This window comes from Denticeps clupeoides, chromosome 12 (genome assembly GCF_900700375.1).
Source record: "Denticeps clupeoides chromosome 12, fDenClu1.1, whole genome shotgun sequence".
Lineage (NCBI taxonomy): Eukaryota > Metazoa > Chordata > Actinopteri > Clupeiformes > Denticipitidae > Denticeps > Denticeps clupeoides.
In genome coordinates this window covers 17,162,752-17,176,231 of record NC_041718.1, presented here as the reverse complement: position 1 = coordinate 17,176,231, position 13,480 = coordinate 17,162,752, and the positions used below count along the sequence as shown (strand labels likewise).

The window sequence follows — 13,480 nt, the reverse complement described above, 5'->3', positions numbered from 1 at the left end:
ATATTTCTGTCTTATTATTAGTCCTTTTTGATTGATTTTGTATAATATTCTTACAATTTGAGTTACTGGATTTATTTGTTCTAAACAAATGTGATGAATATAACAAATATGATGGTTTACCTTTTTTTTTATTCAGTTACATAAGTATTCCAATTTATGAACCAAAACATAAAATAAAAATGTCAAAAGAGAAGTAGTAAATTCTAACACTAAGTCACACTTATTCTTACAATAGTAGTGTGTGAGGTTCAAACCTGGATCCTGTGAGCCCACCTGAAGCATATTTAACTGTTTTGCTGTGTCCATGCCTGCAGCTCTATGACAATGTGTGACAAACATGTAACAGTAAAGCGGAATGGAGGGTTAGATGTGGCTCTGGGCCTTCAGGTGAGGATAGATGTCCCCTCCACAGCAGTGAGACGAAGCAGATGGACCCTCTCTGAGCAGAATACATCAGTATCCTGTCACTGATTGCCTCTCTGCTGTTCTGCTGTGTCTCAGGGCTGCACTGAGCGCTTTGTCTCCAGCCCAGAGGAGGTGATGGATGTCATCGACGAGGGCAAGGCCAACCGCCATGTGGCCGTCACCAGTGAGTGCAGATTCGCTAAGACTTCCACCGTCACAACGAGCACATTGTGGTTGTTTTTGATGACATGCCACTTGAGTCCACTCACACCTTATGTTCCTCCTGAGCAGTGAAATGTTATAAAAGCACACGGGTGCAGAAGGGCAAATTTCATCACTTTCAGCTGTCTTCCCTTCCCACTCTTCTTTCTTTTTTACTTTTTTATTCTGCTTTTCTGTAACGCTTTCTCCTTTCTCTTCCTCTCAGACATGAACGAACACAGCTCTCGTAGCCACAGCATATTCCTGATCAACATCAAGCAGGAGAACGTGGAGACGGAGCAGAAGCTGTGCGGAAAGCTCTACCTGGTGGACCTGGCTGGCAGCGAGAAGGTAGAAAATAAAAAACACCCCTCAAATAATCAACTCAGAATAATAACAGTGCAGATGCAATTTTCACTGAATCACCATAAAGCCCAGAAATAATCTGACGACTCACAATGGCAACGCTATGAATAAATCAGATCAATCAAAATGAGAATGTGTATAAGAAGCCGCGTGTGTGTGCATGTGTGTGTGTGTGTGTGTGTGTGTGAAAGAGAGAGAGAGAATGACATAGGTCTCTATTTAGTCGTGCTGAAATAATCTTTAGCCGAGGGGTTTTCGTGTTGGCGTCACATCAGCTACATCTTCACAGTTTTCAGAAAAATGAAAATAAAAATTGAAGTAAAAATGGCTTTTTGCGAATTAGCTTCATCTCGACATTGACAACCCTGCAGCACTTGTTTTTGGTTCGCTTACCGTCGTTTGTGATAATTCTGGGAATGTGACTCCATCCTCAGTCACCCTTTTCATGCAAACCAGAAACCATCAGCACTATTATACAGGTCAACAATGTTGATGTAATCAGTACAGAATTCTGTTTGAATGTTTGAATCACTGTGTTCATCTAAGAGGACAGTTGTCCAAACGGAATTCCATCCTGAACGCAAAAACAACAAAAATAACAGTCAAGTCAAATTGTCATTTCAGCCACATACAGCATCTTCAGTGTTGTCCCTAGGAAAGCCATAAAAAATATTTACCAATATTACATTTCCAGAGTCCGCAAGGCCTGCAGCATCATGCAGGACCTTTCACACCCCTCACATAGACATTTCAAACTCCTGCCCTCCTGAAGAAGATACTGCATCATCAGAGCCAGAACAGTTTTTACCTCCAGGCTGTCCGGCTCCTCAACATCCACATCACCTCAACCACTTCTGAAGCTTTAAACCATCCCTCCCAAACTGCACATTACAAACTGATCATCAGTATTACACTCTGCCTTTAAGCCCTCACTACCTCACACTGTGCTGCTGTGTTATGGTCATCATATCATGTCACATCACTACTACTACCGTTATTATCAGAGCTCATCATATACCACATACACTTTATACTAAATACATCCACACACCGATATACTGTCATTTCTGCCACTTGTCTGCTACTTGATTTATTGCGAAGCATTTATAATCGTAATCGAATGCATCTTTTCTCCAGGTCAGTAAGACTGGGGCTGAGGGAGCCGTCCTGGATGAGGCTAAAAACATCAACAAATCTCTGTCTTCGCTGGGAAATGTGATCTCTGCTCTGGCTGAGGGAACGGTGAGATCCCACACACAGACACACACTCTCTCTCTCACGCAGCCACTTGCAATGCGATCACTCCTTGTCGGTGAACAGTAAATGCAGCATCTCCCCCACCTCCTTCTGTCCCCTCCATCGCTGTGCCTCTGCAGAAGACTCACGTGCCGTACCGCGACAGCAAGATGACGCGCATCCTGCAGGACTCTCTGGGGGGCAACTGCAGGACCACCATGTTCATCTGCTGCTCCCCATCAAGCTTCAATGAAGCTGAGACCAAATCCACCCTCATGTTTGGCCAACGGTAACATAACCCACTAACCTGACCTTTTTGATATAGATTTAGATATTTTGCAGTTTATGGAATAGTAGACCCCCCCTTGTATGGTCAGTTGGTGGAACTGAATCCATTCCCAAATAATCCAATAACTAAAGAAATGTAGCATATTTTGCAAGAATTAGATGACTTGGTATGTATGCTAGTTCATCAATAATCCAATGTTCTCCACCTTAGAGCAAAGACCATCAAGAACTCAGCCTCTGTCAACCTGGAGCTGACCGCTGAGCAGTGGAAGAAGAAGTACGAGAAGGAAAAGGAGAAGAACAAGACCCTGAAGGAGACCATCCAGAAACTGGAGGCCGAACTGAACCGCTGGCGCAATGGTGAGGAAAGAATCACAGGAAGGATCACGAGATAAAGGCGCCCTTCGCACAGCTTCACACATCTCCCCTCCCTGCTGCGCCGTGTAGGTGAGGACGTCCCGGAGACGGAGCAGCTGAGCCCCGGCTCGGTCAGGATTGAGCCCAGCGAGGAGCCTCCTCTCCAGGACAACAGCAGCATCGTGGTGCGCATCTCCGAGGAAGAGCGCCAGAAGTATGAGGAGGAGATCCGCAAGCTCTACAAACAGCTGGATGACAAGGTGAGGATCATCAGGTCTTTACAGAGACATATAAATACTATGATTTATTTAAAAAGAAGTAGATCACTGTTCTTATTAAGCAAACACAAATACACGTATGTAATTACATATTATTCTGCGTTATTATTATTAACACATTACATTTTTTCTTTGTGAGTGTTTGACAGACCTTGTAAAAGCAGCTATTTTCTCAAATTTTCTTTCAAGCAAAAGCTCAATATAGGGCTACCGTTCATTATGAACGTATGAACAAAAACAAAGTTAAAGATCGATTACAGGATTGAACTGATCTGCAGTTGAAGATTTTCCAGCAATTTCAAATGTGGCTCATATTTCAAGCTTGCTTTTAGATGCATTTACACATGCATTAGATGCATGACACATGGCTAAGTGGAGAAGCAGATCAAACAAGGATCCTGTGTGTTTCACCCTCTCAAGGATGACGAGATTAACCACCAGAGCCAACTGGTGGAGAAGCTGAAGGAGCAGATGTTGGACCAGGAGGAGGTAGAGACCTCTCTCTTTTCTTCTGTCCCTGTGCCTTTTGTTCTGCTGCATCTGACAGGTTACACCCCTGTCTCTCTCTGCATCTGACAGCCTTTTCATATGAAGCAGACTGCCGATATTGGATCATTAGAGCTGACAGAGCTCCTTTAATTCCACGAGGATGTAGCCCCACTGTCACATGATATCATGGTTCAAAGTAGATGAGATGTCATTGAGGGAATATGTCATGTTGTCCCATATGGAATTGTCTCCAGCTGCTGGCCTCCTCCCGTGGGGACAGCGAGAAGGTGCAAAGCGAGTTGGGCCGTCTGCAGTCAGAGAGCGACTGCGCCAAGGCGGAGGTGAAGGAGGTACTGCAGGCCCTGGAGGAGCTGGCGGTCAACTATGACCAGAAGAGCCAGGAGCTGCAGGAGAAGAGCCTGCAGAACAAGCTGCTGGCTGAGGAGCTTTCCCAGAAGATGGTGTGCAACCCACTATTATAATTCATTCCATTCCATTCTATTCTGATTGACAGCAGACACTTTCTCCATTCCAGTATATTCTGTTGATATGAGATATGAGAGAGCGCAACACAGCACAAGTTTTGGTCTTCCCTGCTTTTTTAATAACAAACTACGACACAAAAGGGCTGAATAGCCAAATGTACAGCTTACATGCAAAGCAGCTGATACATGAACAGACAGCCAGACAACGGCTGTGGAACAAGTTAACACAGTCAGGTTAATCGGGGAGACATTCAGGTCCTGGTCTGAATGAACTGTATAATTTCGGGCTGTCCCAGAGGCAATGTGAAAACATCTTTATTGTGGAGTTGTAGTTTATATGATTTGCTGCTAAAGGGCAGTTTTCCTGTAGAACCGACTGAGAGGTAAATCTGTCAGATTTAGGTTTTCCCTGCAGCTCTCTGTTGAAGTGAAAGTGATCGTTTTTGTCATTATGAACACTCTCCTGCTGTTACTCTTCCCACCGATGGGAATTTGGGTTGCACGGTCTTGACGAACATTCAGAAATGTGCGTGATTGCGCCCGTCTGCAGGCTCACCTGATGGCCATCGAGGCGGAGCTCTCCCGCATGCAGGAGGTGAGCGGCCAGCAGAGGAAGCGCATCGCCGAGGTCCTCAACGGCCTGATGAGGGACCTGAGCGAGTTCAGCAGCATCGTGGGCAACGGCGAGATCAAACTGGTGAGTGTGAGTATGTGTGTGCTGTCTGGTGGCCATGGCAACAACAATTACATAAATAATGGAATCTGCCACTACGCTCGACTGTTCTGCAGAGACGATGCCATGGCCATTAAAAAATCCGGATTCCCGAATTAAAAGGGGTAATTAATTGGATTGTTCTGCCTTGCATAGCTCATTTCGGTTAAAATGCATCTTGCCTGACAGGGAAATTAAGATTTATGGGCACACATGTCAGACAGAACCTGTAGCATTTCCCAATAATGCCCCTTTGTTTGTTTGCTCCCCATTTTTCTCATTGATTATCATGCCTCGGCCTTGTCTCTGCACTCGATAATGTTTTCCACCATCATTTGTCCTCCTTCCATTCCTCCTTTCATCTCTTCTGGGCTTTTCATAACATCTCCTCGTCTTCTATATTATTCATCAAATGTTTTTTTCATGTTATAATCTGCTTTTTTTGCCCATCTTTCCTCTTTAATTTTCTGTTTTAAATCTTCCAATCAACCTTTCAACTCGGCCTTTCATGTTGTTTTCCTCCATTTTCAAACACTGTCTGCAGCCGGTGGAGATCAGCGGGGCGATCGAGGAGGAGTTCACCGTGGCCCGGCTCTACATCAGCAAGATCAAGTCGGAGGTGAAATCCATGGTGAAGCGCTGCAGGCAGCTGGAGAACCTCCAGCTGGAGTGCCACCGCAAGATGGAGGAGACGGGCCGCGAGCTGTCGTCGTGCCAGCTCCTCATCTCGCAGGTGAGAGTCACACCGGGGTGCCGGGGACAGGGAGGTGCCGCTTCTCCCATCAGTAAGCCATCAGTAAGCCAGCCCTGTCTTAAACGTTCCATCATTTAAAAAAAAAAAGAAAAAAAAGACATGCACGCTGCTGTAGTAGAACGGAGTGCAAGATCAGAGTCCTGATGGCCTGTGAGGATTAAAAAAAGAAAAACTGACCACACACAGGGCGCTGATGGAGATCGGGAAGGTCCAGAATAACCCAACCTGTAGATGTAGCTGACGCAGGAAAAAGATACAAATTTTATTTTTTTTGCCCCCCAGCACGAGGCGAAGATCCGCTCGCTGACGGAGTACATGCAGAATGTGGAGCTGAAGAAGAGGCAGCTGGAGGACAACTACGACGCGCTGAGCGAGGAGCTCGCCAGGCTGCAGGAACAAGGTACGTTCAGGAAACGCGACTCGAATTGGACTGAGTGCAAACGTTAAAATGCCAAGCATTTTAATTCATGCATAAACATGTGCAGGTTAGGCTTAGCGACTAAAGCTGAAACATAAAGGGTTAAAACTAAAGTAACAGGGTGGGAACAAAAAATAGCGCTGTAAGCCTTAATGTGTCAGGCATGAATTGGAATCAACAGTGTCCTTCATCAACATTGCTCTGAAACAGCTTAAACTGACAGATCATTCCTCAGTTGCATAGATTGCAGTGGGCAGTAGGTCATGGTCGGTAGCCTAGTGCGTAATAGCCTAGTGGGTAACACACTCGCCTATGAACCAGTAGACCCAGGTTCGAATCCCACTTACTACCATTGTGTCCCTGTTCAAGACACTTAACCCTAAGTTGCTCCAGGGGGGGACTGTCCCTGTAACTACTGATTGTAAGTCGCTCTGGATAAGGGCGTCTGATAAATGCTGTAAATGTAAATGTGTCAAAAAACATGAATTGGAGGATAATAAGACAGCATGAACATTGCATAGTTTATATAAACCATACTAATACACATTACTACTTTGTACTCCATATTAATACACACATACAAAAAAAAATTACAACAAGGACCCGTTCACTAAAAGTGGCAAAAATTGTTGTTTCTCATTCACAACAGAAAAGTGGGTTAAACCCAACTGATTGGCTGTCTTTTTGTACGCGAAGTGACGTACCCATTATTCAGTTCGGTGGTGCGTTGTGCCAATCCATTCAAAGTGAATGGGAAGCATTTTTTGTGTGTGTTGCAGATAATATGCAGGGAGTGACCAGGAGGGACAGTCATATGGACACAGAAGAGTCCAGCGACGTTCAGGTGAACATAGCGACAGCAGAGCTCCACGGCCCTACAGTAGGTTCTTATTAAAGGACATGCTGGTGCTAACGATGTCACTTCCTGTCCCAGAAGGCTCCAGAGCATCATGTGGAGTCCCACCGAGAGTCCCACCACAAGCAACTGGGCCGCCTTCGCGACGAGATTAACGAGAAGCAGAAGATCATCGATGAGCTCACTGAGTCAGTGTCTCCTCATATCTCTCTTTATCGCTCTCTCTCTCGATCGACCCGTGTCTCTCATCTCATCTCACGCAGCCGGTTATTTCTTCCTCCAGTTCTGTTCATCTGATCTTTCTGTTTTACCTCTGCCCAGATCATGCTCTTCAGTGCATAGTCATCACAGTGGCAGCACAGAGAAAAACAGCTCCAGTTGCCAATAGCTCCAAGTGATGAGGGCTAGCTGCATTCTTGCAAATCCAACTGACACCAGCGTGTTCACACTGATTAACACTGAACTAGGCATTTCTGGAGGTGCTGGAACTCAGAGGGGGAACATCGGAGGGGGAACCCCAGTGCTGGGAAACCTTTGTTAAGTCAGAATCAAACCAGGATCCTTTAAAAAGAAAGACAGGCTCAGCTGGGTTCTGAAATGTGATTGGCACTGTGTCATGCAGAAATACTAGATTCAAGATTCAATATTCAAGATTGGTTTATTGTCAGTACAACAGTATACACAATATACCGTGTATTGAAATAATGTTTCATACAACCCCCCACCATTAGTGCAATCATAAAAGAAAGAAAAAAACATATATGTATATACACACTAAACTACACTAAATAAAACTTAAATAATGTACAGATCTCTATAAGAGAAAAGTAAAACTTTTCTGTACAATGAAAAAGACAAACAGGACAACATCATGTAGGATGCTTGTAAGTGGAAATATTGGATATTTTAAGCAGGACACACAAGACAAGACAAAGAGGACATGTGCAAAAATTAACAGAAATGTGCAAAACGAGCAGAAATGCGCAAAATATGTTATCATGTACATAAGGCTGGAAGTGTATTGTTGTTGAGTTTATCCGTTTTTTTGGTGATGGCAGAGCATTGAGTGCATTGAGAGCTCTGACTGCTTGGGGGAAGATACTAAATACTAGCAGGAAAACAATCATGTTGTGTCCTTTTGACAGCACTTCCCAACATTAAACAGGCTATTGCAGTTGGTCTTTGTTGGCTCTTTGTCTCTTTCCTAATTGTCCCTCAAGTCATTAGCCACCAACACCCATTATGCTATTATGTTGGCATCAACATACATGCACATGCACATTTTTATTTCACTATCAAGAAGACAAAACATGTCCTTACAAAGCGCGTGTGTGCACGTGTGTGGTGTGCTTACCCCTGTCCCTGTGTTTCAGCCGCAACCAGAAGCTGCAGCTGGAGTTGGAGCAGCTTCGCGCCGACTACGATCGGCTGAAGGCCCAGGAACAGCGCAAGAGCGTGCAGCTGCAGGAGCTGACGTGAGTCCCTCAGACGGGCGATGCGTGTTTCTCAGACCAAATTTGCTGACCAAATACAGAGAAATGCACACATTTCTTCATTGAAATATGTATCGATGGTGTTGGAGCCATTTTTTCCTATTTTTCCTATCCTTCCTATCCTTGTTAGTGTGACTGCAGTAATTATAGTTTTCCTATGGTATTACAATTAATTGTGTTTCATGGGGTGTTTGGGCAATAGTGGGCATGGGACAACATTAGCTCCAATGTAGGCCCACCTCCTGTCACCTGAGGTCTTATGAACGCAAGGGTGGCTGGAGGAATAGGGAATGTTAAGAAATATTAGTTACGGAAAATGTTGTGCATCATTAACGTCAGTGGCCGCAACAGATGCTCATATTTGAAATTTATGTTTAAATTGCAATACATCTCATCTTATAAAGGAGAACAAACCCAAATGGGTGCGGAACATTGACACCGCATCATTAACTATGCCGCACGCTGCAATGAGTTGTTCTGGTGAGGACCTGATCACTGCGTTTAATGTGATCTCTCAGATTTCTTCACGAGCGCCATGAGCAGTCCAAGCAGGACCTTAAAGGGCTCGAGGAGACTGTCGTGAGTAACCAGAAATGGTGATCAATTTATGTGTGTGCGATAACAACATTCGGTCTCACACCGACATTGTGTCTTCCCGTGATTTTGCACAAGGCCCGCGAACTCCAGACCCTCCACAACCTTAGGAAGCTTTTTGTTCAAGACCTCACGACTCGAGTTAAAAGAGTGAGTGGATACGACCAAGTGTACCGTATGAATAATTAATATCGCCCTTACAGCCGACGCAACCTAATCTCGGCCTCTTAATCTCCCTCAGAGTTCAGAAATGGATCCTGATGACAGCGGGGGGTCTACCACCCAGAAACAGAAGATTTCCTTTCTTGAGAACAACCTGGACCAGCTTACAAAAGTTCACAAACAGGTGAGTGGCGGCGGTCTCACCTGGGGAAACGGGCCTGCCACTTAAAGCAGAAAAACCTTAGGTACTACAGTACTAGAAGGTTTTTTTCTATTCTGATACCAAAGGTTCTTGTACCATGGTTTCTGTATCTATCATTTCATACAGGAGCTGTTTTCACTATGAGCGCATTAAAAGTGTTATCAAGTTATTGCCACTTGCTGTATTGGCAGTAACTTTTTTTCATACAGTAACTTAATTTCATACAGTATTGTGTGTGTATTCCCTGTTTGTGTCTCTGTGTCCCTGCCTGAGCTGTCCTGGCTGTTTCTGTCTGTCACAGCATTTGCCATGCCAAGTGGCCTTATTCCAGCCAGGATGATCTGTCAGAGACCTATTGAAATTTATTATGTATGAAATACATACAGATGATACATACAGTAGTTGTTCATGCTCTTATCACAATTGCTCTATATAATTAAAACAAGTGTTCTGCTAACAGTACTGCTAACGGGGCAGTGGTGGCCTAGCGGTTAAGGAAGCGGCCCTGTAATCAGAAGGTTGCCGGTTCGAATCCCGATCTGCCAAGGTACCACTAAGGTGCCACTGAGCAAAGCACCGTCCCCACACTCTGCTCCCCGGGCGCCTGTCATGGCTGCCCACTGCTCACTCAGGGTGATGGGTTAAATGGAGAGGACAAATTTCACTGTGTGCACTGTTTGCTGTGCTGCTGTGTATCACGTGTGACAATCACTTTCACTTTCAACATCTTATATAAAATGATATCCTAGTGAAACAGATAAATAGCTTTTTAGCATCAACCATCATATTTTCCCACACAAACAACTTCCTCATTCTGGACGATTGAAAGCCACTTCTGTCATTTCAGCACACACACACTCACACACACAGTAGTGCAGTGTCCATCTCCTACGTTGCTCCTCCATTTCCACCTCCTAACCTCATAGTACTTCTAGTCCACAGCATCCGCTAACAACATCTCATGACCACGCCCACTACCAAGCCAAAGAGTAGGTTATAGTATTGGTGCATTATAGGTTATATGTTTGGGTGCACGTGTTTAGCAAAAAGGAGCAAAAATGGCCCATGCACTTAGTGCTGGAAGGTACGGCTCTAAAAAACATCTCACCCACCATACATTTTCGCCTGACCAAGAGAGCTGACATATGCACCACAGGATAGTAGGATAAATAAATGCTGCTTGTTCTGTACGAAGATGACATGTCATGTGCAAAACAAAGCGGACTGCGTGAAGCACAGAGAGCTGTGAATCTCTCGCCGAGTTCTGGATGTTCCCCGCTGATAATAATTGGCCTCGGGTGGCCTGAGCGCGTATCTATGGGGCTCAGACCATGTGAGGAAAAAACAGGATATCATAGCAACAGCATAGGGCAAGTTGTAAATCAGTCGCCTGGGCGACGAGTCACTTTGCACACATTGCCGCAAGCCTATACTAAATTTAACCTCTTACAAGCTGGCACCCTTCAATTGTTACAACATATTTCTTCTTTAGGTTTTTAGTAAAAATATGACCAGAAATAAGCGTAAGTACAAATAAAAATGTTTTGAAAGCTAAAAAAAAACAAGAACATATTGATCATTCGTCTTTATGCAGTGTATGTGAATACTGGACCGCTGCGCATTCATCATCGTCACTCAATGTGCACACAGTAATTTGCATTTGAATCAGGCTGTAAATGAACGTGATCAGTGCTTAATGCTCACAGCACGGACCGAAGACGTCCACCCCATCAATCACGGTTGCTGCAGCACCGGGAGCCCCGCTGCTGGCACTGCCAGCCTGAGGCCACTGCGGATGGGCACAATCGCTTACTGAATACTGCGCAGCAGTTGCAGGATGACATAGCACCATGCACACACACACACACTCACACACACACTTTTTCTCACACTCATATTTCTCTTCATTATCACATCCATTACAGATAAGATCAGACCCACCACACATAAACACGCTTATATTTCAGAGACCCTCATGCATTAAAGCTAAAGACTGCATAGTGCTGCCAAGACAGCTCTACTGCAGACTGGCACACACCCAGCTCTAGGGAGGAGCTGCAGACGGGTGTGTCTCCTCTATTTGGGTCAGACCCATGGACAATGGTGGCCTGACTCGGTGCCTGGCCGGGCAGAATAACTGCTTACGGGCACAATCGCATACCTTCAAATATGCACACATTAAAACATTAAATAAAAAAAAAATTAAAAAAAAACCTGGCCAGACGCGGCCGAGCTAATGCTGCAATTATGGAGTCTTTCACAGTCGGACACGACTGCGGCAGCATTAACCCAGAGAGAGTGGCTCCGCGGCGACGCCGGAGTGCTTGCGCATTCAGACGAGTTCCCACGGCTCACAGGGGATCGATAGTTTTTAAAAACCAGGCTGATCTCAACGGGCGATGAGATGCCTGCAGATCCAGTGCTAGAGGGGATGTTTCTAACGTCCCCGTAATAGAAGGCTGTTGAACTGCAAAACGGGTGGAAAATGGCAGAAAATGCCGTCTGTTTTATAAAGCGATCCCAGGCCGGTGCTGACAGAGGGCTCGAATTTCATGGCGCCGATATTCCGCCGCATCAGCTTCGAGAACAGACTGTTCAGTTGCTGTCTAATATATATATATATATATATATATCTCCAACCTACAATGGGTGTCACGGTAACAAGGAAACCACTGTTGATCTGCCGCTCCCCTCCTTCCCCCCTCTCCGCAGCTGGTACGTGACAATGCAGATCTGCGTTGTGAGCTTCCTAAACTGGAGAAACGTCTTCGGTCTACGGCTGAGCGAGTTAAGGCCCTGGAGGGTGCACTGAAGGAGGCGAAGGAGGGAGCCATGAAGGACCGGCGCCGCTACCAGCAGGAAGTGGAGCGCATCAAGGATGTGATGCGGGCCAGGAACGCGCTGAGGCGTCCCCACGCCGCCCAGATCGGTAATTCACAGCAGCTCGCCGGGATCCTAGATCGTGGAGGACAAGCCAAATCACTGCTTTCTTGCATATAGCCTGAATTTGATGTTAATGCTATTATTTGTTTGATTCATAATTCATTTTCTTAACTAAATTCTCACGAGGCACCACTACCCGTTTGAATTGTTGCTCATTCGTGCACTCTACAGTCGCAGAGTTGTAGGTTGTACAGTTGTAATCATCATTACAACGTTGCGTTTTAGACAGACAGCACAGTGGACGACTGGGCGTGTCTCATTTTGAGGGGCGGGTCCTTTGGCTCGAGTGTTTAGTTAGTGTTGAACTTAGGATCCTTCCCATAATGGGAGAAGAAGCATGTATTGGTCTCGACAACAACCTCGGCACAGCATAACATGGCAATAAAATAATTAACCAGCTACACACAAATATATTAAAAATGGACAAGATAATTAGCACTAATTACTAATTACATGACACGCTACATAGATAAGATGTAATTTAATGATGTGGGTTATGACAGTGTGTGGAGTTCTTGGATTATTGTGATGGTGACTCTTCTAATTAAAATATTGGCAAAGTCATTATCTGGATCAACTCTGCTGGAGGTGAAATGTCCACGGTGTAAACTGATGACCATTACATTACATCAGCTTCACACAGGAATTTAAAAGGCTGCTAATGAGGACCTGCGCTCTCGGTGCTGACAGATTTTCCTGGACTTGTTTGCTGGGTGTGGGTGACCGCAGTAGGCCACCGTAGGAGTGACAGATGCCCGCGGCCCAACTTGGCAGGCATTCTGGGAGCCTCTTAGTGATTAAAACTGAAGCGAAGCCATTTTTGTTCTGTGATTTGCTCTTGCCCTGCTTTTGTTTCTCAGCCAAGCCGATTCGCCCGGGTCATTACCCTGCCTGCTCCCCCACCAATCCCCTGCCCGTGCGCAGCACTGACCAGCCAATCGCGTTCAGCAACGTGATGTTCCACACGCCCTCTCAGCAGTCGGTCAAGCCCACCGTGCCCAGCAGCATCCTGAGCAACACGTAAGTCCTCCTGACATACAATGTCCACGAGAACGTGTACATTTGTTAAAACCTTCCTTTTTATACGGAAACAAAACACTTGTCCATGACACATGTGACGTATCAAGGCTTGGTCTTCATTTAGAACCTTGTAAACATGGCAGTCGAGTGCTGAATAGGGTGGTAGTAGCCTAGTGGGTAACACACTCGCCTATGAACCAGAAGACCCAGGTCCAAACCCC

At 45.4% G+C, this 13,480-nt stretch overlaps 1 protein-coding gene across 1 annotated transcript in view; it reads left to right on the top strand.

Annotated features, from left to right (window-relative positions):
• The window catches only part of kif5ab (kinesin family member 5A, b), a 29,920-nt gene that overhangs the window by 12,457 nt on the left and 3,983 nt on the right, over window positions 1–13,480 (top strand). The window contains exons 7-25 of the mRNA XM_028997529.1: window positions 502–589; window positions 833–957; window positions 2,110–2,214; window positions 2,349–2,497; window positions 2,708–2,856; window positions 2,944–3,113; window positions 3,552–3,620; window positions 3,875–4,081; window positions 4,656–4,802; window positions 5,362–5,550; window positions 5,854–5,971; window positions 6,769–6,833; window positions 6,927–7,033; window positions 8,219–8,320; window positions 8,857–8,917; window positions 9,011–9,082; window positions 9,174–9,278; window positions 12,009–12,225; window positions 13,100–13,259. Coding sequence (XP_028853362.1) covers window positions 502–589; window positions 833–957; window positions 2,110–2,214; window positions 2,349–2,497; window positions 2,708–2,856; window positions 2,944–3,113; window positions 3,552–3,620; window positions 3,875–4,081; window positions 4,656–4,802; window positions 5,362–5,550; window positions 5,854–5,971; window positions 6,769–6,833; window positions 6,927–7,033; window positions 8,219–8,320; window positions 8,857–8,917; window positions 9,011–9,082; window positions 9,174–9,278; window positions 12,009–12,225; window positions 13,100–13,259 — 2,405 coding nt within the window. The remainder of the gene's footprint in view (window positions 1–501; window positions 590–832; window positions 958–2,109; window positions 2,215–2,348; window positions 2,498–2,707; window positions 2,857–2,943; window positions 3,114–3,551; window positions 3,621–3,874; window positions 4,082–4,655; window positions 4,803–5,361; window positions 5,551–5,853; window positions 5,972–6,768; window positions 6,834–6,926; window positions 7,034–8,218; window positions 8,321–8,856; window positions 8,918–9,010; window positions 9,083–9,173; window positions 9,279–12,008; window positions 12,226–13,099; window positions 13,260–13,480) is intronic.